The sequence below is a fragment of the Aspergillus mulundensis genome (assembly GCF_003369625.1).
Source record: "Aspergillus mulundensis strain DSM 5745 chromosome Unknown scaffold_6, whole genome shotgun sequence".
NCBI lineage: Eukaryota > Fungi > Ascomycota > Eurotiomycetes > Eurotiales > Aspergillaceae > Aspergillus > Aspergillus mulundensis.
The window spans coordinates 213,506-239,041 of NW_020797894.1; the positions used below are offsets into that span (position 1 = coordinate 213,506).

A 25,536-nucleotide genomic window follows, 5' to 3' on the forward strand; every position below is an offset into this window, starting at 1 on the left:
CATGGGAATCCGGATTCAGAGCTTCAGTGGAGATACTATTCAATCTGCTATTCCTTACAGAGGCTCATAAGCCTTGGTTATAGTCGCATGATTTGCAACACTGAACTGTAAGTGTACATATGGTAAACAGGACTGATGATGGAAATCAAGCCACATCAACAGCCTCTAATCATTCAACCAATCATGCTCTGGCATTGAAAGAGGCTAGCCTGATTCATTTTGAACAACCCGGTGGGTCAGCGTTGAAGCAAAGGTAGGGTTAGGTATCATAGCTACAACTGGCAGATGGGATAGACATCAGACACATGTAACAGAACTATGCATAACTGTCTATCAAGCAGTATGTTCCCTGTGTGAATTGTAGTTGATGACGTGTTATCTCCTCTTATACCGCTACTGCCACCTCACTGCAAGCATGCCTAAGCCTGTTGTAGTAAGGGCAGCATGCAGGCGCCCAGTCGATCGTGCCACCCCGCTCGGTCGCACTCCAACCCTCCATCTTGCCTCGTCCTCCTCGAGTCCTCCGCTTGGGCAGACCCGAGCGCACAGGCAGGCGATCCGAGTTCAGCATGAGCTTCGGTTTCAGCTGCGATATCCTCAGCACGTTGCAACTCGCCGATGACCTGAAAAAGCGATTCGCCCAGGCCCCCAGTGGATTCAAAGCTATTTATACAGAGTAAGCAATTCCGCCCACTCGGCAATCGTTCACTCAAACCGACCGAGGTTAGTGTGAAGAGCCTCTGGGCCGTCCTCCATGACCTCCATGACCTCCCGAAAGATGGTCTTTGCGCAAACCAGACAATGGAGCTGGACCTGATCGCTCAGCAAGGCCGCGAAGTCTTCTTGGAGATTGATAACAGGCTCAGCAAGCACAATGTTATTGCATATGCGACTCCCGACTGGAAAAGCAGGGCTCTTCGGGCGTGGAGCCGAGTGCATTGGGATCCTGTCGAAATCGAAAGCCTGAGAAGTCGGATCACTTATTGTCTCACGCTCTGGAACTTGGTCATGAGTAGAATCAACTGGTATCCTTTTCCCCTTCAACGTACTGTGAGTGAGCGCTGATACCCTGCTCGACAAGGGACCTTACCTTGCAGAATGGGGGAGATATCCAATCCATCAAAGCCAACCAGAACGTGCAGCTGCGCAATCAGATGCTGGCATCAATCTACACGGTCGATGCCTCGCAACAGCAGCACCGCATCCTCAACATGCGGCATGCCGGGACCGGGAAATGGTTCCTGGAGAGCCAGCAGTTCCTGCTCTGGGTGTCCAGTGCCGAGAAGGGTAACAATACCCTGCTCTGCACTGGATCCCCTGGAGCAGGCAAGACAGTCCTCGCTTCGATCGCGATTTATCATCTCCAAACCGAATTTGCAGGCAAAGGGACTGTCGCCATTGCCTATCATTTCTTTACTCCCCGCGGGCGGCTGGGTTATCCTGACCTTCTTTCCAGCCTGCTGAGACAAATGCTGCAGGGAAACCCAGACCTGTACGCGACGGTCGCCGCAGTTGCCAAATACTCCATGCGTCTACGCAGTGGTCACCCCTTGGCTGCAGAAGAAGCTCAAGACATGCTTGAGTTCGCGGCGTCCAAATGTACTGAGGTCTTTATCGTCGTTGACGCACTAGACGAATGCTGCGACATATACGTACGGCGTCAGTTCCTTACCTGGATAGGCAGGATTCTTGATCTCAATGGCCATACAAAGGTCAGATTCCTTGCAACCACCCGGCACGCCACTGAGCCGGAGAAGCTCTTTCAAAACAACCATATTGCCTTGGACGTCAAAGCCAGCAGGGACGATATGGAAAGCTTTCTCGAAGGAAACCTGGTTTACCTTCCGGAATTTCTGCAGAGGAAGCCCGAGCTTTGGAAAGATATGCGGAACCAGATGCTTGACTTTGCGGACGGCATGTGAGTGATGGCCACAGTCCTGCCGATACTTGAACCACTGACGTACTCTAGATTCCTGCTTGTTTGTCTTTATTACAATCTGGTCATGCACGAAAGAAACGAGAAAAGCGTCCGGGCACTCGGAAACAGGATCAAAACGGGCTCAGGGGCTTACGACCAAGTGTATGACGAGACCATGAAGAGGATTGAGCAGCAGAGCGCCTTTTCCCAAGACCTAGCCAGGAGGATCATTGGCTGGGTGACATTCTCTGCACGAACACTCAGCTCTGTGGAGCTTCAAGAGGCCATTGCTGTGGAAATCGGTGAACCCGAGTTCGACGCAACCAACATCATCGATCTCGGGGAGCTGATTTCTGTCTGCTGTGGCCTGGTCGTGGTGGACTGTAACAGCAACACCACCAGGCTGGTGCATCCTACAGCTCAGGAGTATTTGGAACGGACGTGGCAATCTTGGTTCCCAGGGGTCCACGGATATCTCACGGACACCTGCCTTACCTACCTGTCCTTTGATGATAGGCAGAAGTATCCGTTCTATCAGTACGCGGCTCATGAGATAGGAACCCATCTCCGCCAGGACCCAGGCAATGGCCTGCTGCTCGATGCATTCATCAAGAACGACGCCAAGGTTTCTCGGTGCATGCGGGAGATGCTAGGTCTGTCATCAGCAGACTTCGGATTCTCCGGACTTCATTTCGCCTCGATCATGGACGTCGAGGATTATATAGAAAGGCTGATTAGTCCTGACAGCAGCCTGGTCAATGTCAGAGACCACCTTGGCCGGACGCCACTCACCTGGGCTTCAGGGTATGGCAAAGCAGCAGCAGTCAGGTTCCTCCTCGAACATGGAGCTGATGTTAACCCTGTTACAAAGGAGGGCTCCACGCCACTCCTTTACGCCGCAGCATATGGCCATGTGGAGGTAGTCAGACAACTGATCGATAGCGGTGCAAACGTCCATGTTGAGAATAAACGCATAGAGACCGCCCTTTTCTTCGCTGCAAAAGGGACGACTGCAACTCAGTTCAAGTCTGGCTCACTGTGCAGCAGTGGTAACCACGCCCTCGTCGTCCAAATGTTGCTGGATGCAGGGGCAGAACCCAACAAGAAAAATATACTCCAGGAGACCCCCTTGTATGCCGCAGCAGCCAATGGCCACTTGGACGCCGTCAAACTGCTGCTGGGCCCGAGGGCAGACTCCAAAACCAAAAGTGGGCTTCTTGCTGAAGCGTTGACCGCTGCAGCGCGGAAAGGCTATATCAAAATCACCAGACTCCTCCTCGAGCACGGCACACACCCCGCGCGCATGATGATGGGCACCGACGTCTCGCCCTACTTCTGGGGACTGCGGTGTTTGGCGGCGTCAACGCCCCAGAGTGAGGAGGACATAGATACTTTCACAGGCCTGCTTCGGGACTCTAGCAGCCCCAGCTTCCGCGACGAGTTCCACCGCGCGCCTCTACATTGGGCCTGCTGGGGCGGCGACGTCTCCCTCGTGCAGGGCATCCTGGCAGCCGGATGCAGCCCGAACCCGCGCGACATCTTCGGGCGCACGCCGCTGTTCGCCGCCGTGTGCGCAGGCAGAGTGGACGTGGTGAAAACGCTGCTCGACCATCCCGACATTGAGATCCAGATCCAGGACAAACTCAGATTCACACCCCTGCAAGAGTCATATCGCAGACAGGTATCCTCTACCAACTACCCCTACGCGTCTCAGGCAAAAGCCTGGGCCGATATCACCGACCTCCTCAAAGCCAGGAGTGACTCGCCTGACCAGAATCTCCAGCTCACTATCAATGCCCTCCCCTTCACACAGCATGCTGTGTCACAGGATTCATTTTACGAGCACTGTGATGTTTGCTTGGATACACGGACTCTGTCGCGTGCGTGCCTTTGCAGGAGGTGTAGGGCGGTCTCAAGAAAAGACGGTACTAGGGGAGGCACGGTGATTTATTGCCCAAGCTGCATTCAGGGGAGACCACGCTGTCCCCTGTGCGGTCTACAGTTTTGACAGCAGGGCCTCGATACTAAGAGCAGCACCTGGAGAATAGCTCCTCGTCTGATTTTGAAAGGCAGGAATGGTGACGGGAGAAGTCCAGTCCAATCCCATTACCGTGCTCTCATGGTTTCTATATCATAACGTTCGAGTCTGCAGCATAAAGGATACCGTACTTGGTGGTTTCGAGGCAGAAGAGGCGGGCATGAGGTACAACCTTGGAACTTAAGTTAGTTTCATCATAAGACAGAAGCGACGAATCCACGAAGACACCATGGGTGACAAAATATTGCATTACCAACATCCGACATATAAAAGGCTGATTGTCATTAGCCACATGAGGTTATGAACAAACGCCCTCTTCTTATACCTGCCATACTTTCCTCAGTGGGCTAACGCCGGCGTAAGATAATCCACTGTTCCAATGGACCGTAGTTGAATGTCTGTGATCGAGATCCGAAGCTTTTTGCAGAAGAGCTGCGACTGATGGAGTAGCATGATCGTGCGTGATCTTTGTTCTACGTTTCAGCAGACCCAATGTCAATGTACATATCGATCCATAAGAAATCTAGGTACTCAACCAGCACACACAAGCGAAACTCGTTGTCCAACTCAATCAATCAACAACAGTAAACTCGACCGAATTAGACGACGGGACCACGATAACCGGCCTCCCATCATTATCAACAGGGTCAACGACATGATCATTCAGCCAGCATGGCAATTTCACCACAGTCCCCGCATGCTCTTCGCGATCGCCCCAAACCCACCAGTCCACGCAGCCCCCCCAGTACCGGTACCGATATGTGTCCCCGATCACCGCCTCGGGATGCAAGTCCAGATAACCAAGCGAACGGTGTTTAACCAGGGTTTCCCCGGGCTCGAGGCAGCAGAAGAACGGCGAGTCCGCGACGTGGACCTCGACGTCCGGTTCATCGACAATCATCCAGCCCGGATTCCGCTCGTCGTCGAAATAAGTCTTCCACTGTCCCTGGCAGCGGCGTTGCAGTCGGAAGTTATCGCCAGAGAACGGGTAGCTGTGTATGATGATCGGCTTTGTAGCAGCGCAGCTACTTGCCTCGTGCTCGCCATTCGTTAGACCCTCGTGCGTGATCTTCACTGTGAGACAGATCTTTTCCCGTCGGGAAATCGTCGACGGGCCTTCCAGGATCACACTGATGCAAGGGGTGCCAGGGCTACAAATAGTAAGCAGTATATCAGCCACGGGAAAGACAGAGATATCATGCGAGGACTTCTCACATTCGTTCCTCTTTCTCCACCGGAGGGTCGTCGGGCTCATTAGATTCCAACCGTTCTTCCACCTCGACGCAGGTAAACGAACAGCATGGCCCCCCCGGGATGATAACAGGTGGTAGCCCCGAGGAAGCCCCAATCTCTTGACCCCAATGCTCGCGTAAGGTGCCCCAAGCCCACAAGGCATATTGCGCCCCCGGCCAGAAGAGCTCGTATCGCTCACCAGCGACCATGTGGTCCCAGAAGGGATACGGGTGACCTATATTTCTCCGGAGCGTTTGGCCCGGAAGAAGCTCTTCTGTCTCGACTTCATATCCGGTGAGCTTGTACGTCTGGGGGGGTGATGGCTTGGGCGCCCCCTCCACCCTTTTCAGACCGTCTGGCGTTCGCTGAAAAAGCATGAAGCCGGACGGGCCCCATCCGTCCTGCAGGAAGTTCCAGCGGAAAATGCAAGGCTTGTCGCAGTCATCTACTGCCCGGCGGATAGTGACGATGAACCCGCTCGGGTTATCTAGTGCCATCTGTGGACTGGTGGGCTCAATCTCTATGGATAATTTGGGCGTGTTTGGACTAGGAGGGTTGTTAGTTTGGAACAAGAGCAGGTCGGGAGAATCTCACCGTCGATCATGGTCAGAGAATCTGATATTTGATTCAAGCTCAGGATCCATGGCAGGTTACACCAAGGCAAGTAGAGAAAGAAGAAAAGTGGGAGAGAGGGACTTCAACTAGTACAGGCCCTTGCTTAGTAATCTTCGATTTCACGTACTCGACGTTTACTGAGAGAAATGGCAGAATACGGTACCATATACACTAGAATTTTGAGGAGAGGATGGGGAATAGCCATGGAAAGGATGTCGTGAGCCAAATCAAGGTGAATCATCCCAAAAGCGGCCGTCTTTCTCCTTCGCCTGCCAGTCTGATCTGTCGCAAAGACAGCCACAACAAGATTCCTTGCCCCAGAGCAAAGACTGCGTCGTTGACAGCAACAAACCCAACCATGTGGTACCATGCATTGATAACCAGAATGACCGGGTGTCCGCCATCAAGGTAGAGATCCCATGGAACAGAGACTCTAGGGACCCAGGACAGGGCGGAGAGCAGGAACGCCGCGGTCTGCAGCTTAAGCCCAGGCAGACTTTGAGTTTGCAACAGCATGCGGGCTTGCTTGATGATTCCTACGACCAGTGGGATCGTCGTGAGAAAGGGCAGGAGAACGACGGCATGCAGGCCCTGGAAGAGAGCGATAGGGTCTCGCTCCTGCTCCGGGCAGCTCGGATGGTGTGGAGGACAGAAGATGTCCGACACTGCGTCTGCGATGACTGGGGCTATGGATACCATGAGAAAGCCGAGATAAGTGACAACTGTTGAGGCCTTGCGAAGGCGACTGGTGGGGTTGTGGTAGAGGTTGAGCCCCAGTCTAGAAGCTTTAGTGCGAGTCCGGTCGCTTGTTGACGATGGGTTGGGCTCACAAGAGATTCCACAAGGTCCATACGCCCACCACCTGCACGAAGTTGACCCAGTCAAGTGCGTTCCGCGGATGGTGCGTCCAGTACCCGGTCTCGACCGGGAGATTGATCGTGTAAAAGAAGACAAATAGTAGATGCTCCGTGGAACAAATGACATTGGACAGTAGGTAGCGCAATGAAATGCTTCTAGAGCCCTTGTCCAGCCAGGCGTGATGTATATGAGGGACGAAGGAGGCAAAGACCGAAAGAAGGACAATGCTATTTGGATGTTAGCTTTTTGGGAATATTAACTGATGTAGCTCCAATACACACAAGCTGATAATGACCACCAGCATGCTCGCAATCATATTCGGAACCAGGATTGATTAGGTCAATGAATGAGATATTATGAAAGGTAAGGAGGGGCGTGGATGAAGCGAGGTGCAGAAATATGTTCCCAAAAGTGACTAAACAAGCCACCAGCCTTTAAGCGAGGATCCAGATAAGGGACCATCAGCTCGGACAGGCCGGAGACTAGACATGAGCTTGGGGACACTAGGCTTTAGCCGAGTCCAATCATCCAGTAGACGAGACATCGGTCTCCATTTGCATTTGCTAAGCTCTCCAGGACCAGTTCCGTAGCTGAGAGTGCCACCAACTATACCATATATGTACAGGAGAATTCTATACAAGCACCAAGGCCCTAAACCAACCCAAACAAGACAGCGCCCACAGCAGCAGGCAACACACCCGGCGCAGCAGTCCTCATAGCCGCCGCCCACCCATCCGAAGTCTCCGTCGCGACCGTCTCCGTCGTCGGCGCGGGCGTATATGCCGAAATGGCGTCCGGAAAATCACCCTCAGCACCGGGGAACTGCGGCGCCTCCGTTCCAATCTCCCGTATCTCATCGTCGCCAGGATTCCGGTTCACGGGCGCAAGCCCCACCATCATGCTGTTGTAGTCGACGGCCAGATACAAGTAGCTCAGGATCGTGCTCCCCAGTGTTCCCTTGTAGGGAGAGGGGTACTCGTCGTCGTCGGTGGGGATTGTGATGTGGAAGGAGCATTGGCCTTGACTGGGGATGTTGGCGGGGCTGAGGAAGGCGGTCCAGGGGATATTGAAGGACGCAGAGCCGACGAGGAAGGTGAGGGTGTGGTTCTCGGCGCTGCGGCTGCAGGGGACTTGCGGGGTGGGATAGTACCCGTCGTCGCGGCGGGTGCTGGTCATGTTGAGGGCGGCGTAGATGGCCATTGCGGTGTCGCGCGGGAAGTACGAGGTGATGTATCTGGTCTGGAGGTCGAAGGGGGTTTCGGCGAAGGTGGCGTTGATCGGAGCTGTGGTGGTGCTGTTTGGGGTGGATATAAAGCTGGCGGTGGGATCGACGTGGACTTGGACGCCGCGGACGGGGACGGTCATGGTTGGGGCAGAGTCTTTGAACGAGAAGGCGTGCAGAGGGCCGTTGAACTTGGCCGCGTTGATGCCGCCGAAGATGATGCCGCCGGGGGTGTCGCCTGGGTCTGCTTCCACGTCCAGCTCGGTGACGGGGTCGCGCCACATGCTGAAGGACGGGGTGCTGATCAGACCGCGGTCGACGAGCTGGTAGACGAAGCTGGTGTTGTCGGGACCAATGCCGATGGAGCTGTCTGCGTGATTGTCAGTACGTAGCAGGTCAAAGTGGCTGGGGTGGCCCACAGCTAGAAATGCCATCCACATAGTTCAGTCTCAAAGAGAGATTGGTGGCCCTTGAATCTCCGAGTGTGAGTGTATCCAGGCCAGTGATATATCGTGGGCGGATCTCTCGCCAATGGTCTTCATCCGACGTGAAAGAAGATGAGTTGCGAGGATCGAACTGGCCATAGAACGAGCAGTAACGTTCTTCAGAACATTCCACGCTCTCAGCGCCCGGGTACAGCACAGAAATGCCTGCAGCCTGGGCGTCCACCAGCAAGGCCAGTGGTTGCGGCGGCGTTCCGATCGACACATTCAGCCAGTAGCCGCCCTGTCTGGTCAGGAAGCGAATCTTCGAGACAGATGCGAGAGCATACCAGATCCTTCATGGCCGGTGCTGAGACCACGGCGGGATGATCTCTCTTGACAAGAGGAATCGATCCTTCAGCCGCAGCAGAGGCGAGCAAGCCTGCCGTCCAGACGCTGAGATGATGCGTAAGGTGGCCCATTTTGTCCATCCAACTTGGAAAGACAAGGTGACAGGCAACTCCAGTTTTAAATTGTCAGGGACTCAGGGGCATCAGATGAATATAAAAAGACCCTTGGCTAAAGCAGCTAGTCCCAAGCTAAAGTGCCCGGTCCAGCCCTAATATCCAAATGTGCACGATTACTGGTTGTGATCTCGAACCAGGGTTGCCCGTGCTGTTTGACCAGACTTGGCCCCATGCACCATGGGCTTTAGACTACTAACTACTATAATTGTACTTCTGAAGTCTGAGAAGGGTTCTCCATGGGTGTGGGAATCCTGTCAGGTTTACCCGACAAACAGACACCTTCACAACTCTCTGTGAAATTGGAGTGCCTTGAGGAAGCACTCTATATACTTTAAAATCTTAAAGACCTTTATTTATGTCCTTCTTATTTGATTCTTAACCCTTTTTATGATATTTTTCCATTGGGCTCCAGGCCGGCTGATCCGCCCAGCAAGCCCAGGGTCGAATGGCGAGCTCCTGTTACAATGCAGATAAAACAAAGCTAGTGAGGATAGACATCATACACACCTAAAGCCCTAAACTCCCCGGGTACCTTTAGCATAGATTACTGTCCACTGATAACATTGTCACATTTATAGTGTACATGTCCGAGCCGTCACCCGCCACAAGCACAGCGAGGGCCAACTCACGGCTGAGCACCAGAAGCTCAGTCTCACAGGTTTCTAAGTGTATGACTGTGTGTTAGGCGCTGCGCGAAGAAGGACCTGATGGAGAAGTCACTTACTGTAGCTGCGAATACCATCAATATAAGTGGCTTTGAAAGCACTTCTAGCACATACGACCACAGGGTGTGGAGAACAGGGCTTCCCGTCCGCTCAGCCGTACTTAAACCACACGCCGGCTGGTTAGTAGTATGGTGGGTGACCACATGCGAATCCCAGCTGTTGTATGTTTTTTTGTTTTTGGTGGATGCCAGTACGTTGTAGGGCGATGACGAGGACATGAAAGTGGGAGGGTCGCCCACATTTTTTATAGGCGATGTGTAAGCAATGCCAGACTGGTTTGACGAAGACGAAGACGTGCTAAAATACTTGGGGATGACTATGTTGAGGGATTATATCGTTGGAGTCATCGATGGGTGTCAAATTCAACGTGCATAGATGGCAGGGATTGATGCCAAGTCTTACGGAATAGATGGCCGGAATGAGTCTAAACTTACGGGGAACACGACCGGTGAAATGCGAGGGAAGAACTTCGAGATCTACTGTCAGTGATAGTAGGCACCCTCTTCAAGTAGTTTCTCGCAGTCAAGACGAACCCCTACAAAGCAGAAGAAAGTAATCAATCCAAGTCCAATTCGCTAGCCTAGCAGCTCATTCCCACAACCTAACTAAAGGCCCAGGAGGCATAGCGTAACAAAGATCAAATTTCATCGCCGTCTCCCGAACGGCCCATCCCCGTCTCAAAACATTCTGAAAGCCGGTAGCTTCACCCTCTTAACCCCGATTATAGCAAAGATAACCCATCTAGATCATCAGACGCTCAACCTGAACCTTGATGGCGCGGATCTGGGGCATCAGGTCACTGGCCTCGTTGGTGGTGATGCTGGTGGCGATGACGGGGCGGGAAACACCGGTCGCACGGCCCAGGGCGAGCTTGCTGGGCACGTAGACGTAGGGGACGTTCTTGTCCTCGCAGAGGAGAGGGAGGTGCAGGATGATGGGGAGGGGCGTGGTGTCGGCAGCGAGAATGACGAGCTCGGAGGTACCGCGGTTGAGAGTCTTGGTGGTCCTACGAGATGAACAGTTAGTGTGCTGTCGACGATCGGGGAAAATGAAGGGGACGTACTCGTTGGCACCCTTCTTCAGCTGGCGGTAGTGGGTGGCCGACTGGACGAGGTCGAGGAGCTGCTGGGAGAGCGCCTCATCGGCGATGGGCCAGGCTTTGCGTTGGTCAGTTTCTGCTGTGATGGGTTGCTTTGTGTTGGTCTTACCGGCGTTGGTGTCTTCGGCCATGGTTGATTTTTTTTAGTGATAGTGGCTCACGACTGCGGATCACGGCCGAAGAAACGTTCTGTCGGTAGAGTTGGAGAGAGTGGATGTTGAGGTGGAAGAGTTGCGGAGAGCGTCAGCTTTTTTTTTCTTATCCGTCCGCCCGCGCTAGTCCGGATCCGGGCTGGTCACGTGAAATGACTCTGAAGGCAGTTCTTTGGATAGCCCTAACTCTGTACAGGGAGAGTCTGGGCGGGAGTAGGTCCGCACCGTAACTCAGAGGCTGTAAAGCTTGTTCTATGATCGAATCATGGTTTTGTGATATGTGCCTCCAATCAGGCGGGTGATTGCTGTGGCGGATATCTTCTTCGACGACGATTGCGCGGTCATAGACTGTGAAATCTCTAAAAGTCACGAGTATATATGATCAAGGGTCTTTTGTGCCATATTCATGGCGTACTCGACTTTTATATGCATATTTTCGTCGACTGAGGGTCCAAGTCCAGGCGGGACTAAGGCTGGCATCAGATGCCGCGGTCATTCACGGTGAACCGGTTGATGGCCAAACGCGGGGAAGGAGCCCTGGGCTTTGTGACAGCCGGGTGAGATCTATGTCCATTCTTCAGCGTGGAATTCATTTCCCTCAGCAGGATGATCTTCGCAGAGGTATGGTGGAAGCAAAACAAAAAGCAAAAATCAAATGACCAGTGCCGGGCTCGATCCGGCGACCTTATCGGTGTTAACGATACGTGATAACCAACTACACCAACCGGCCAATTGTTGGAAATCATCTTGAAACTTAAACTTATCAGCAAAACACGCTTTCTCCCTCCGCTACGTACCTGATCCCAGGCTTCGGTGCTGAAAGGACCCCAATAAACTGAGAATCAATCGATGCATTGTGTAGTTGCCGATTTGAGTCTTTTTTGACGATTCCGGCTTTCAGAGCACGCCCCAATAAGCCTTGGCCTCGTATCTAATTGGAGCTGTCAAACATTCGGTGTCAAATCAAGAGGGTGGCAATATATATTCTTGCGGGTCTGCGTTCAACCCTGTCCCATCACACTCACAACCACCCAGTGAAACCACGGAGTAATGCAGAATCCACAAGATTAGCCCATCATCCACAAAATAGTCAATATTCAACAGCAGCACCATGACGATAAACGAGAAATCTATGCATAAGTACGTTGGGGTCCCCGAGACAGCTCCGCCGAAATTCCGCCGTGATCGACCGCAAGCCCTAATTCTCATTCATCAGCAGCACCTCGACATCACGGCCAATCCTTCGGGCGTTTGACTCCGCCGATGTATCCGACAACTGATAGTCCTGCAAGCCGAAGTATATAAGCACCACAATCTCGCCTGAAAACGCCATCTCGCATACATACACCTCATTTAAACACGATTAGAACAGCCAACCCAGCCTCCCGTACAGTCAAAACATTATCTCCATACTCTACCCTTGACCAAAATGTCGGCCCTCCGAAAGATCTTCCACCGCAAAAAGAAGCCCCCGCTGGCCTGCACCGAGATCCCCCTCGAAGAGCTCGACAACCACGTGCATACCTCCGCCTGCTTCATCGACATCCAGCCGCTGACCGTAGTCGAGCTCTACCAATCGCAAGGCTGCAAAGCGTGCATCAAGAACGTGCCCAAGATCCACCAAGCCATCGCCAACCCCAACGTTGCCTTCCTCACGTACAACGTCACGTATTTCGACCGCGCGGAGTGGCAGGATACATTTGGCAAGAAGGGCTGGGATGCACGGCAGCGCGCGTACGTGAGTCGGTGGGGACGGAGCAGTATCTTTACGCCGCAGGTTGTGGTTGACGGGGTCGTTGATGGGACGGGGCAGAACAGCGATGAGACGGTTGGGCTTGTGGGGAGGGCGAGAGAGATACGGAGGGAGAGGGGGTGGAATATCCTGCTTGATGCGAATGACAGCGAGGTGCGGATTGACTCGGATCGGAGCGAGAGTGTGCCGCATGATATCGTGGTCTTGTTTTATGAGCCGCGCTTGCAGACGGTTAAGATTGGGAAGGGGTCTGTGAACAAGGGGAAGAAATTGGGACATCTCAATGTTGTGCAGCGGATCGAGAAGGTTGGGTTCTGGGAGGGCGGAGACCTGACTCTGCCTCTGCCCATTGTGCCCGAGGCCAGAGAGAAGGCGTGGGCGGCGGTTGCGGTTGTGCAGGAGCCTGGGGGTGGTGCTATCGTGGCGGCTCATCAGTTCTAGGTTCGATGTATATGGTGTTCAATAATTAGATGTAATGCACCTGGTGAGCTATAGAGAAAGCATATATCCGCCCCAAGGTTCATCGGTGATCTGGCTGGTATCGAAAATGGTATTGAAGATGGCAGAGTCGACTCCTTGAAAGGCCCAAGTATCTGCACCGGCCATGAGATCTGGCATCCCCGTCTCATACCCTTGGTAGCTTACTGGGAGGTCGGGGAGGGGAAACCCGTTTGTAGACCCAGGCATATGTTGAGATAGTTGACTCTCGTACGAAAACGACGACGAAGATGACGACCAAGTCGGAGCCTGACTCGAGGATGCCGAAGACGCCGTATCAGCCTGGGAAGAACTGTCATCACATGCAAGTTTCACAGTTCCAAAGTAGGGAATCTTCAGGTAAAAGGTCCGCTCGTCCTTGACGCCTTCATCATCTTCAACACTACTGCGGTAAGCTTGGCCTCCTTGAGCGCATTCAGCTTCCAGAACCAGCAATTTCCTTGCTAGCTCGGCAGTCTTGCGCGTCAGCTCGTCCCCATTCAGCCGATTGAGCTCGTCCATGGTCTCCAGAGCAGTCTCAATGAGTGCTCGATCACCCTGACGCTGATGGGTAAGCATCGTTGACGCCTGCTTGCTGCTATTGAGATATGCCAAAAGAAGAGTCAAGCAGGCCGTGAACGCGCAAAAGTCCACCGGACGGCAGCAAAGAACGACTTTCACAATGGAGCGGAAGGCAACCCACCGCGTCAGAACCTCTCTGCTTGCATAGACGCATGTCACCTTGCTGTAGTTGAATCTGTCGTCAGTGGCGTCCCACTGGAGATACGGTAAATGAAGAATGGTGAGAAGGTTATAGTGCATAATTTGCAGCTGGGCACTGATGACCTTCACCAGAATGTCCTTGCTGCTCGTGCTCTGGCTCAGATCCAATGGCGCCCACCACTTGGCCGACATCACGCTTGCCGCTTTGTTCAGGTCACGGTCAATGTCTTGTGTTAGGGCCAGATCGTGGTAGTTGCGTTCCTGGCTCCTCTCAATCATCCGCTCGAGAATAGCAGTTTGCTGCATTTCAAACAAGTCCGCGCTACTTCCGCCAGGTGCACCAGATGCCAGAGCCCGGGGTATGGCCGATGGCATGCCAAGGAAAAGAGAAAGGTACCTCTCCAGATGAGAGATGCGTGCCCATAGGACTGCACAAGAGACATTGGTCGTCGGATCATACTGCTTCACCTCATACGGCGCTGCACGATCTAGGCCCATAAACTGGGCCAAGGTAGAAGCTCGTCGGAGCGATACCAACGCCCTCCGCAGGTTTCCAGAGTTCATTAGGTAGACAGACTGGTAGAGGAGACACTCGACACCTTCAATCGAATCAAGGAGCTCCTCGTGGCAAGTGACCGTATTAGAGGCGAGATTGAAGTACATCCACATGGCGTCCGCTGGGCTCTGGCCCAAATAAAGAACACCTTCACTCAATGACGGGTCGAGACGTTGGATGCAAAGCGACAGCTGGAGGAATTTTCTCGCGAGGAGAACTGGGTGCGCGGTAGCCGGTGGAAGAGCGGACAGTACTGAAGTGGGTTGGAGCTTCTCGCCGTAATGGTTGCAAATGCCTTGGACGAAGACTATTGCCATGCCCCTGCCGATAATCAAACTGGCGTCTTCTTGAGACGGGAGGCGATGGTGCAAGGCTTTGGATATTTCCAAGTGCTGAATGTGGCCGCCAAAGACGTCAACTTTGGTCTGCTGCTGTAGTGGTATCTGAGCCTGTCAACTATGTACCGACATCAGGATTGGAATAGAGGTAAATGGACTTACATCTAGAACAACACCAGAAACGTTGTCACTGGCATCATCATCAACCCTGAGCTCTGTGGCCTCAGGCACGACCTCCTTCTCCAAAGACTGCCTCGTACTCGCACTGCTCGAACTCTTGTCCGACGAAATATCCCTCGAGATAGTATCCAGAAGAATCTCAGCCCGTTTCAACCGCTCAACAACTGTCTTCTCCCCTTCAAGATCATCTAAGGGTACGTCGACAAACTCCTGCCCAAAGCACGGCATGCCGCGGCGCTGACAGGCGACACATGCAGCATCCATTGGTCGAGAATAAAAGCATCGCGTTTTGCGTCGCTTGCCTGGACAGATATTAGTGTAATTAGAGAAAGGAAGCTTGAGGGTGCCAACATTCTGCGCAACTGCGGGTGCCCTTTCGCAATGCGCGTCTTGGAAGCGGCGATGAAGCGAGGTGTTGGCGTAAAGGGCTCATTGCGCTTCGTGTGGGATAGCAACTAAATCATCTATCTAGGTAGCTCCGGGAGAGGGCTATCGAGAGATAAATAGCCTTAAGCACAGGAGCCAAGGGGCAAAAATACGAGTGATAGGGCTGAACGAGGCCGCTCTTAATGAAGTTCATCGTTGTGATTGGCTCGTATACCAGGAGCTGAAACCGTAACTCTGCAGCTAGACGAGACTCAAGGCTCAAAATGTGTCCATCGATGCTGTCAGGAGTAGCAATGTGGCTGTGTCATCGAACGAGCCTATCTCTAGTCTCACTGGACAGGCAGATTGTCCGATTGGCAAAAGATGCCTGGGCCGTCGCAGCATTGAACCTTTTTAGGGATTCCAAGAAGGCCCAGACGGACGCCAGTTTCGTCCGCCCGTGCGAGATGACGAATCTTCCTCTTAGGGCTAGCTCGTATCAGCGTAGCCTCCTGCAGCCCAGCCTCAGCTGTAAGGCTGAACCCTGGATTTGAGGCAGGCTAAGGTGCCAAGTGCACCTGTCTACGCTTCGGACAGCAATCTACTCCGTATTTCAGGCGTCCTGCATGCTTCGGACATGGATGAGTTGTACAACACTTCCCCTCAAGTCATGAGCAGTGCTATCACCAGCGCATACCGTAAATGGCTACCGCTCGTTCAGCTCCTGGCCAGAATATACGAGGTAGTTGACGACTACTTGATACCTCTACCTACCATATCTTTCGTTGTGGGCCTTCACCCCACAAAGCTTACATACCATAGAGTACTATGGTAGTTGCCACTACCACCATAATGCCATGTCTTACAGCGCAAGACTAGTATGAATACTACCTACCATAATACTTACCCAACCACGCGCAGCTATCAAGTCCGCCGCGAGCGCAATAAAACTCAAAGAACCGAGCATGCCCTCAGCCGCCTCATCACCAAGCAGCGCTCGGACCTCAGCACATGTGAGATGAAGAACTACTGCGGGAAGACGCGCCGTCCCTGCAGGATGGCTTAGAGCTGCTTAGTAGTTTCTTATTGATAAGGGGAGATATATTAAAGCTGGGCGTGCCAACCTCGGAGAGTGTGAGTGAGATATGTGCTTCTAGAGATTGAATTAGGGCTAATCTTGGACCATGAAACTGACTGCTCGTACGTGGAAGGATTTCAAGAAGAATATTTTCCTCAAAAAGAAACATCTTTCTTGATACTTGAAACTGCAGTAATCCCATTGGACTACTCTCTTTTCTCGAATCTCTCCAGATCTGTCTTGACCCTCGAAGTTGCGATCTTTCTTCAACTTTGAAGGTCGTCGCCAAGCCCTAAGTCAGCGACCCTGCCGACTCCAGCTTATGAATCTTCTTTGTAAGACAGAACAATGCAGCTAAGTGTCCTAGAGTTGCATCATAGATGCTTAGTAGCTGATGAGTTAAGAATTGCAAAGCATCCAAGAGTTGGAGATGCGAGAGAACGACCAGGTATAAATAGGTGGACGCGAACGGGCAATGCGACTATCAACCAGACCAAGCAGCCGTTGCAAAGCAAGCAGAGACAGAAACCCGAAGACAGTTAACATTTCAACCAACACCAGCAAGATGCGCTGTATCCAAGCTCTTCAAACCACCCTCCAGCTCATCCTGGCCTCGTCCGTCTGCGTCAACGCCTGGAACAGACTGGACAAGGACAATGCCGTACTACCCTCTCTCTTTTCTCATAACCTGAATGCCATCTCCCTCGCAACCAAGTAGCTAACACTAAAATACGGCCAGGCCCTCCTAATCGTCGACCACCAAGTCGGCCTCGCCCAACTCGTCCGCGACTACAGCGCCAACGACTTCTACAACAACATGCTCGCGCACGCCGCCATCGGTACGACTTTCAACTTGCCAGTTGTAATGACGACTTCCACAGAAGACGGCCCCAATGGTCCACTCTTCCAGGAGATTATAGACATGCATCCCAATGCCACCCTGATCCGCCGCGAGGGTGAGGTGAATGCGTGGGATAACGAGGACTTCCGCAATGCAGTACGGGCGACGGGGAAGCAGCAGTTTATTATTGGCGGGATTGTTACAGAGGTTTGTATGTTATCCCAGCCTCTTCTTTTCCATTTCCTATCCAAGTTGTTTTTTTGTCGTTCCGTGCTGTATAGATGTACTAATAACCACAGGCACCGCCTTCCTAGCCCTCTCCCTCGCGGACGAAGGGTACGAAGTCTACGCCAACACCGAAGCAAGCGGGACAGCGGACGCTCGCCTCGCCGAGGACGCAAACAGACGGATGGAGAAAGCGGGCGTGACGCTGATGGGCTTCTTTGCTATCGTCGGGGACCTCATGCGGGACTGGAGGAATACGCCTGGAACGCCAGAGATTCTTCCGCCCATGGACAAGTATGTGCCCCTTTTCTGGATTCTGTCATTGTGTTTTCCGGTCAATTTGGGAGGCTGGCCCTGACTGCTTGGTAGATATAATCCCTTGTTTAGGCCTGTATGGCGTGCCTATACTGCGGCGAGGGAGAATGGAACCGTTGAGGCTTAAATAGATTTGTTTGTTTTAAGAGGTAGGGGATGCGTTTGATGGTAATTGTGAGGGGAAGAGCTAGGCAAGGTTGATTGGGCCTGACGTTGGCCGAGAAGATTGAGATTGAGTGGTGGGCAGGGTGATATAAAGAGGAAAAAAGATCTTGACCAGAAGCCTAGAGAGACCACTTTCGATCTATATGTGAGATAGCTAGCTCAATGGGTAATCTACCGGTTAAGAGAAGAGAGATCCATGGCGTAAATTGAAGTGCCCGGGTGTCTAACTATCTCGATGATCACTGAGTAATCGACGGGAGCTCTATAGGTATCCTCTTCAAACTTCCAAATTGGTTCATCATTATGAAGGCTCATCCCAGGGCTGGAGCGTGGAGATGACGCTTGTTTCCGTGGGTGGGTGTCCTTCCAGGCAGGGCAGGGATGAAGTAACTGTGGCTAAGGAGACATATGGAGGAGGAGAACGAGACGGCAATGTGTGCATCGCTGTATACCGGGAGTATTGAGTGAATTGAAGCTGATAACCTTGATTGGCTTCTGGGAGAAGCCCAGATGGCGAAAGAAAAAGAGAGGTATCGACAAGGCCACCCTTGGACTCTTGAGCACATGGTGGTAAGCCCCAATGCCCCAGGAAGTAATCTGGATTCAACAAGTAAAGTCAAAGGAGGTTGATTGCTTCGTTTGGAGGGCACCTACCTAACGTAAATAAACCCAGGCCTGGCTCAACTGTCCAAGATTCAAACCAAGTCTAATTGAACAGCGCCGTCGCGAGACGAAGGCCAAGATTCCATGTCATCCTCTTCCTCCAGCGAGTCTGAATAGTCTGATGAATGTGACGACCACCAGGGATCATCATTTTCAGAATCGCTTTCGGTTCCAGAGTCGGGAATGTCCGTGAATGTGTGCTTGGCCAGCACCTCCAGCACAGCTGTATGCCCTCCGTCCTTAGCTAGCCAGATGGCCTCTCGCGCCGTCTGTAGGCCTACATTGCATTGGTCCAAGATCGACTGCACTCTTTCCGGGTCACCTCCTCCTGCCGCCCATGTTAGCAGTCGCGAAGCGTACCTCGTCAAATAACGTTTATCCACAAGCTCAACCACGTCTTGGTGCCCTCTCTTTCTAGCTAGTTCCCTCAGGCCTTCTGCCTTTGGCAACCCTACCTCGAGTTTATCCAGAAGCAGTCGCATCGTTTCCACGTCACCTTGGCGTGCTGCCCATGCCAGCATCCTCCGAAGATAGCGATATTTCGGGTTGTAGTCGGAGCCCCAAGTGAAATCGTCCATTCCCCGCCTTGTGGTCTCACCTGAGTGATCATGCGGCCGCCGCCCATTCGCGTCTTGTAGTTCTGTCTGGGCGTACGAGGATAGAACTGTGGCTTTTCCCGTTACATCAACGCCGTCTGCTCGGAGTAGGAGGGTCACCATTTCTTCATGTCTGTTCATCGCCGCTTCGATGAATGCTCGTCGCGGAATGCTGATACTGGCTGCGAGGTTGTTCTGGGCGTGTTCTAAGAGCATCGCCACAATCTCTATGCTGCCTTGTGCTGCTGCCTTGCATATGGGACTGCATCCAGCTTCGTCTTCAATGTAGCTAAGATCGAAGCCCGCAGCTAGGAAAGATTTGACCATCACCCGCGAATCATTTGCCACGGCGAGCAACAGGGCAGTTCGACCCTGTTCATCCCTGTCATTAGGTGAAGCCCCGCGGGAAAGTAGGAGAGAGACAGCTGATGCGTTGCCGACCTCCACGGCTAAAGAAAGCGGCGTCTGACAGCGGTTGTCGGAAGCGTTTATGTCAGCCCCGCTGTCAAGCAGCGACTTTATAATCGAAAGAGTGCATGATTTCTGAGGGTCCCTGAATGACTCTTTGACTGAGCGCATCAGCGGTGTCACGCCGTCATGGTCTGCACTGTTCGGGTCCGCCCCGAACTCCAACAAAGCACGAACCACGGCTTTTTGTTGGCTCCCAACAGCGTACCAAATTGCGCTTCTCCCATATTGATCTCTTGTATTCGGAGAAACTCCCCTTTCGAGTAGAGCGATCACTGTATTTTCCCATTCGTAAAGGCAAGCTTGCATCAAGGGCGTTCCAGCATCATGGCCAATGTCCGCATCAGCATCATACCCAAGCAGGGTTCGGACGATCTCCGGCGTATTATCGTAATCGGTCGCGAGTAATATTGGAGACTTTCCACTGACAGTTCGAGTATTGACATCAGCGCCGTTGGCCAGAAGCATCCTGCAAATCGCTATATAGCCCCTCTCAGCGGCAGATGATAAAGGTGTCCAGCCCTCAAGAGTGGAGATATTAGGGTCAGCGCCCTTGCTTAACAGGAGCTCAACCATCCTTGTATGTCCCATTTCAGCTGCGAATGATAGAGGTGTCCTACCGTCATGAGCGGCAACATCTGGTTTGGCGCCATACTTTAGAAGGAGTTCAGATACAGTTCTGTGGCCGTTTGCAGCCGCCAATGACAAAGGCGTCCGGTAGCTGCCTTCGCAGTTAGCGCTTGGTAACCGAAAATCGGGATCACAACCGTTGCCCAGGAGAAACTCGACAACTGTTGTGTGTCCGTTCTCAGAGGCGTAGGACAATGGAGTGCGGCCGCTATGGTCAATACATTGCACGGCGGCTCCATGCTCCGAAAATAGAGTTACCAGCTCCAAGCATCCATTTCCAACTGCGTATGAGAGCGGAGTCCGGCCAGTTGGATCTGATGGTGCCGGTTCATCTGAGCAAACACCATCTGCCAGCAGCGCTTCTACAACCTCTTTACACCCGTATGTAGCTGCGGCTGAGAGAGCGCCACGCGCATCTGCATCATGATGCAGCAGCATCTCAGCAGCATTCGTACAACCATCCTTCAGGGCGTAGTAAAGGGCTTCGCCACGAACGCTGATAGCTGATTTGTTGAGGAGTAGTTCAAGCACGGCGGTATCATTTCTTTTGGCAGCATTTGTAATGATTTCAGAGAAGCTGCCTGCGAGCCAATCCAAAGAACCATACGTGGATAACAGCCTGACTGTCGCCAGATCGCCCGTTTGTGCAGCAAGCTCCAAGGGCAACTGTACTTCCTCGTCTTCAGAGATTGGCTCGGCTCCATTCTCGAGTAATGTTGCAGTCGCTGCCACATGGCCCCCTCGAGCGGCACACATAAGAGGGGTTTCACCATATCCATCCCTGATGTTCGGCTTGACGCCACCCTCGAGCAATAGCCTAATCAGATCGACATCGCCTTCCACTGCTGCGGAAGATAGAGCGGTTCTGTGGTACCAATCCGTCATATCAAAGTCGAAATCAATCTCGAGCAACAGCTTAATCATGGCCGGATTATCGCCAATTGCACTCTTCCATTGGCCCACATTGAAGCACGGGTCCTGCACACGAGCACCGTGTGATATCAAAAGACCTGCCACTTCAGTACGACCACGCCAGATCGCATTTACAAGAGATCTCGAATGCCCATGAAAGTTTGTTCGTGCACCTTTCTCAAGCAGTAGTTGAATCGTGGTTACCTCCCCATGCTCTGCAGCCCAGTTGAGAGGCGTTCGCGACTGGCTGTCTAGCGAATCTATATGAGCACCCTTGTCGAGCAGTGCTCGCACAACGCTTCTCTGTCCTTTGGATGCAGCGTAAGAAAGCGACGAACGATGCGTCGTGTCCTTGAGGTGCATGTCGGCACCTTTATCCAGCAGTAAACAGGATAGGGCGTCGTGTCCATTCTCTGCAGCAAAGGAGAGAGGTGTGCGTTTGTTATTGTCCATGAGATTCACGTCGGCGCCTGCATCTATCAGCAGTTGAACCATGGCCTTGTCCCCCTTGTAGACCGCACATGACAACGGAGTCATTCCCAGAAATTTATCACCATTTGTCATCGTAGTCAAGACGTAGTTGGTATCTCCGAAACGTCTCATCATCATAGTTTGGTTTGAAATTTACGTCAGCGCCATGAGCCAGTAGGAGTCCCGCAATGGCCTCATTACCATGCTGAACCGCCCATGCCAGGGGTGCTCGAGGTGTTCCCTTTAGATCAGGGTAGGACAAGTCTAGGTCAGCGCCTTCGTTCAACAGGTACTGCAATATCGATAAACTGTTGCCCACGACTGCCGGTAATACCGGAATCTGTGCTGAGAATCCCTCGTTGTTCGTGCATCGTATCGCTGGGAGGAGGAGTCGAACAATATCTTCGTGACATTTGAAGGCCGCATGTGCCAGTGGTGTGTGGCCGTTATCGTCCGGCGCCGTGGCATCGGCCTTATGTCCCAATAACAACTCCACAATGCTTGCGTTGCCATTCTCTGCGGCCCACGACAGAGCGCTTCGGTTGTCGTCGTCCAGGGCATCAACGTCAGCACCATGCTTCAGCAGTAACCGAACCGCACCCTCTTCCAGGCCGTTGTTAGCTGCCCATATTAAGGCTGTTCTTCCAAATTCATAATCCTTGGCGTTCACATTGTTTGCTTTTGGCAAGAGCTGGGCTACGACATCTGCATTTCCACACCTTGCTGCCCATAGCAGTGGTGTATTGCCGGTACCATCTTTCGCATTCGCGTCCGCACCTCTTTCCAACAGGATGTGAGCCCCTTCTGCTGAACCATTGTGTGCGGCACATATCAGGGGAGTTCGCCAGTGAATGTCTCTCGGGTCTGGTGGGTGGCCGTTTTCCAGCAAGCGCAACAAGATGGGCTCCAGCCCAGGCTTGGCAGCATAGTGCAGGCTTGTCGTCCCATAGAAGTGCCTTTGACTGTACTCGTCACGATCATAACGATCAAATCCCTCCGCTTCGAATGTCATACTGGCCTGAATACTTGCGGTAAATCGAGGTTCGTCGCATAGGAACTCCAGGACGTGTTCGTCATTCCCTTCGCCCGGTCGGTAATGACTCTGCCAATGGTTTGCTGCATACTCATATAGCGGATAGGACTCCAGGCGCGATTCATACTCTTCGTCAGTTATGCAGATTCCGGTCCTGAAGGTGTCAAATAACAGATATGTCAGGCAGACAACTGTAAGTTGGGACTGGGCATGGGGAAACCATCTCCTCCAGGCCCCCTTAAAGTACTCTTGCGTGGTATAATGAACCAAGCGTATAATATCCGTTTCTTGGTCAACCGTTACCAGTCCAGAACATACAGTAACCATATCCTGCACATCTGGAAGGCTTTCATCATCTATTTCGGTGTCCCCTTCCTCAACAGCTAGCGCATTCTGAAGCTGGGATACTGTAAGTGGTTGTTGTGCGGACGTAATCCACATTAGGACATCTAGCGCAAGCTGTCGTCGGGATTGAGGGAGCTGCTGGATTCGACCCATAGTGTCGTCGTATGCCTTGCTCAGCATCTCTAATTTTCGATCTTCTCCCGGTTGGAGCGAAGACTGCCTTTGAAACTGAGCCAGCAAAGTTCTCACTTCTCGAGCTGTAACTGCACATTCTAAGGCTTGAAGATACAGTTGAGCCAAGAGAAACCTACTAGCAGTCAGCAGGGTATAGGTCATGATGCTCAACAGGAAACGCACATTCCCTCTGCAGCATTTGAGATTAAGGACGTGATCTCTTGTTGCAGATCCGAACTTCTTTGGATAACACGGGGCAGCAGTTTTAGATTGCTGTGTACATAGACTTCAATGTCTTCCTTTGTTGCTTGGATCTCGATGTGAACTTCCCCGCTGAATATCTCCAGAATGTCTGGGCTAGGCCGAGAGGTTATGAAGAGATTGACGGATTTGGTTGCCCGGAGCTTGAGCAGCTCGTCCACTACCATATTTCGGTAGTCTTTGCCTTCTGGACACTCGTCAAGTGCGTCGACAACAATAAATACCTTTGGAAATGTCGCTGCGACGGAACGGTTGGCTTCAGAGATCTCCCAGCCTAGGGGTCGCGTTGCTCTGTCTTTGTGCTGGCGATGAAGATCCTTCACCCTTTCTGGGAACTCAGTCTTCCGAGAAGTCAACTGCATGAGGAGGTTCATAAATAGCTCTTCATGTCTGTAGACCTCTCTGAAATTGAAATAGATGCATGCTGTGGCGACGCTCTCGTCATTGCCAAACCGCGTTGCCAAATAGTCGACAACGACCGCAGCTGTGATTGTCTTGCCAGCCCCAGGGATTCCGTGACAGAAGAGCAGTGCTCCCGGGGTATCAACCCAATGCTTGAATTCAGCGGTTTGCAATATCCACTCGCTCGTTCCGGGCTGACGCCGCCGGATATAGTCGGTCTGTTTGGCCCCGAAATCGACATCGGTAAGCCACTGAAGAACCTTTTCTTCCTCCTGTGTCCGCTGGCTCTGGTGTATCTTTTCGAGGGTGGCGTTCTGCGAGATGTTCATTTCCCTAATCAGCCAAGTTAGCTCCAAGGAACGCGAGGGATATCAAGGTTCTCACGCATTAAGCGAGCCGAAGAATAAATTGAAAGATTCAATCCGGCTCTGGAGCTGCCGCTGGATATCCTGCGCAGGGGCCGGGTCCCATTTCAGCCGTTTCCATACCTGGCGCCGCCTACTTATGGGCCTCGAGCCGACCGTCTCTATCTCCTGGTATTGATCCAGCAATGTGCTCAGGGAGTCTAGCGTTTCTCTGCAGGCTTCGGTATTCGCATTGAGGCGTTTCTTCTGTTTATCGTTCAAATCGTCATCGAGATCAAAGTCATTGATATTCTGCAGAGCGACCGAGAGGTGTTTCACCCTGTCGTAATTGTTCCAAGGTCAGTGTCTTTCCCGGAACGTTTGGAAGCATTCTTACTCGTCCGAGAGCGACTTGAATTCGACCGGTGCATTGACGAAGCGCTTTCGCAGCTTGCTGACGAGCTCGATGACGGCGAGGAAGTCACCGACGCTGAATCCGAAACTCATGACGTGCTGAGGTGCTGTTGCTGTTGCTGTTGCTGCAGGTGCTATCGCGTGACTGCCCCAGACGCTCTTTCCTCGAAATTCGCGCAGGACATGGACGGATCCGCACCTCAGCTATGGAATTCAGCGATGCGAGGAAGTCTGACTTTCAAAATCTCTCATGGCTGAGAAGAGGGGTAGGCGTTTGGCCTCTGTCGAATGATGTCCGTGAAGTATGGGATGGTGACACGGCAGCCAGCCTCGCTCCGAACTGCGACAAATGAGAGCATTGGGACCCTGTCTCTGTTGGCTCGACTGCCGTAGCTACAGTTTCCACTCGAAGTGGATTCGAAGAGCTCAACCAGCCCGACGCTATCCACCAGGATTACTTCGACGTTCGTGGGGCCGTCGAGAAATGCAGTACCCTACGTCCATATTCCCATCGAGGTTTCCTTGTCTTGAGCCGATCTTCATGCGACCCTTTGCAAGCCCCGTAGGTCTGAGGTAAGCCTGGCGGTTGAGCCCACCAATCCTTATGCACCGTTCATATAAATCGTCCACGTATCAGGCCGCCTGCCGCAAGCAATGCGCAGTCACTTGAAACGAACCGACAATCCACTTAAGTTCTTTCTGCCTCCCATTGGAGGACGGCTCTCAACCATATCTTGACAGCTTTTATCGAGATCGCTCAGCACGGTAGGGGTGGCCAAGAGCATCATCGTGGCTGCTCACATTCCGCACGTTGACTCGAGTTCATCAGCAATTCCGCTCTGGACCCTGCAGTTGGCTCGTTATGGCTCAATTGGCATTTCATTGGTGAAGGAGGAGAGATATCTGATAAGGCCACGAGTATGAGGATGAAGTTGACAGCATGTCTCCCACGTCCTCTCCGGAGGGAGCGCAACAAGACACGAAAACAACGTCAAAA

The 25,536-nt window shown here is 52.5% G+C and overlaps 9 protein-coding genes across 9 annotated transcripts; 3 read left to right on the top strand and 6 right to left on the bottom strand.

Moving 5' to 3' along the window:
- Window positions 1-569: 569 nt before the first annotated feature.
- DSM5745_06287 (Ankyrin repeat-containing protein) lies at window positions 570-3,864 on the top strand (the record flags this gene model as incomplete). Its single annotated transcript, XM_026748303.1, has 5 exons — window positions 570-676; window positions 729-1,050; window positions 1,098-1,918; window positions 1,970-3,798; window positions 3,851-3,864. 5 exons carry the CDS (start codon window positions 570-572, stop codon window positions 3,862-3,864), a joined length of 3,093 nt encoding a protein of 1,030 aa, XP_026602607.1.
- Window positions 3,865-4,527: 663 nt separating this feature from the next.
- DSM5745_06288 (uncharacterized protein) lies at window positions 4,528-6,978 on the bottom strand (the record flags this gene model as incomplete). Its single annotated transcript, XM_026748304.1, has 5 exons — window positions 4,528-5,107; window positions 5,172-5,735; window positions 6,157-6,582; window positions 6,635-6,889; window positions 6,944-6,978. 5 exons carry the CDS (start codon window positions 6,976-6,978, stop codon window positions 4,528-4,530), a joined length of 1,860 nt encoding a protein of 619 aa, XP_026602608.1.
- A 335-nt stretch (window positions 6,979-7,313) lies between these two features.
- Window positions 7,314-8,788, bottom strand: DSM5745_06289 (uncharacterized protein; the record flags this gene model as incomplete). Its single annotated transcript, XM_026748305.1, has 3 exons — window positions 7,314-8,254; window positions 8,304-8,610; window positions 8,657-8,788. The coding sequence occupies 3 exons, from the start codon at window positions 8,786-8,788 to the stop codon at window positions 7,314-7,316; spliced, it is 1,380 nt and encodes a 459-aa protein (XP_026602609.1).
- Window positions 8,789-10,299: 1,511 nt separating this feature from the next.
- Window positions 10,300-10,788, bottom strand: DSM5745_06290 (uncharacterized protein; the record flags this gene model as incomplete). Its single annotated transcript, XM_026748306.1, has 2 exons — window positions 10,300-10,564; window positions 10,622-10,788. 2 exons carry the CDS (start codon window positions 10,786-10,788, stop codon window positions 10,300-10,302), a joined length of 432 nt encoding a protein of 143 aa, XP_026602610.1.
- A 1,450-nt stretch (window positions 10,789-12,238) lies between these two features.
- On the top strand, window positions 12,239-13,003 carry DSM5745_06291 (uncharacterized protein; the record flags this gene model as incomplete). The annotated part of the gene is made up of 1 exon (XM_026748307.1): window positions 12,239-13,003. The coding sequence occupies one exon, from the start codon at window positions 12,239-12,241 to the stop codon at window positions 13,001-13,003; it is 765 nt and encodes a 254-aa protein (XP_026602611.1).
- Window positions 13,004-13,051: 48 nt separating this feature from the next.
- DSM5745_06292 (fungal specific transcription factor domain-containing protein) lies at window positions 13,052-15,100 on the bottom strand (the record flags this gene model as incomplete). Its single annotated transcript, XM_026748308.1, has 2 exons — window positions 13,052-14,767; window positions 14,819-15,100. 2 exons carry the CDS (start codon window positions 15,098-15,100, stop codon window positions 13,052-13,054), a joined length of 1,998 nt encoding a protein of 665 aa, XP_026602612.1.
- Window positions 15,101-16,845: 1,745 nt separating this feature from the next.
- On the top strand, window positions 16,846-17,788 carry DSM5745_06293 (putative isochorismatase family hydrolase; the record flags this gene model as incomplete). Its single annotated transcript, XM_026748309.1, has 4 exons — window positions 16,846-16,941; window positions 17,020-17,332; window positions 17,421-17,640; window positions 17,716-17,788. 4 exons carry the CDS (start codon window positions 16,846-16,848, stop codon window positions 17,786-17,788), a joined length of 702 nt encoding a protein of 233 aa, XP_026602613.1.
- A 733-nt stretch (window positions 17,789-18,521) lies between these two features.
- Window positions 18,522-21,590, bottom strand: DSM5745_06294 (uncharacterized protein; the record flags this gene model as incomplete). Its single annotated transcript, XM_026748310.1, has 1 exon — window positions 18,522-21,590. The coding sequence occupies one exon, from the start codon at window positions 21,588-21,590 to the stop codon at window positions 18,522-18,524; it is 3,069 nt and encodes a 1,022-aa protein (XP_026602614.1).
- Window positions 21,591-21,645: 55 nt separating this feature from the next.
- Window positions 21,646-24,632, bottom strand: DSM5745_06295 (uncharacterized protein; the record flags this gene model as incomplete). The annotated part of the gene is made up of 4 exons (XM_026748311.1): window positions 21,646-23,251; window positions 23,302-24,114; window positions 24,166-24,465; window positions 24,523-24,632. 4 exons carry the CDS (start codon window positions 24,630-24,632, stop codon window positions 21,646-21,648), a joined length of 2,829 nt encoding a protein of 942 aa, XP_026602615.1.
- Window positions 24,633-25,536: the final 904 nt, after the last annotated feature.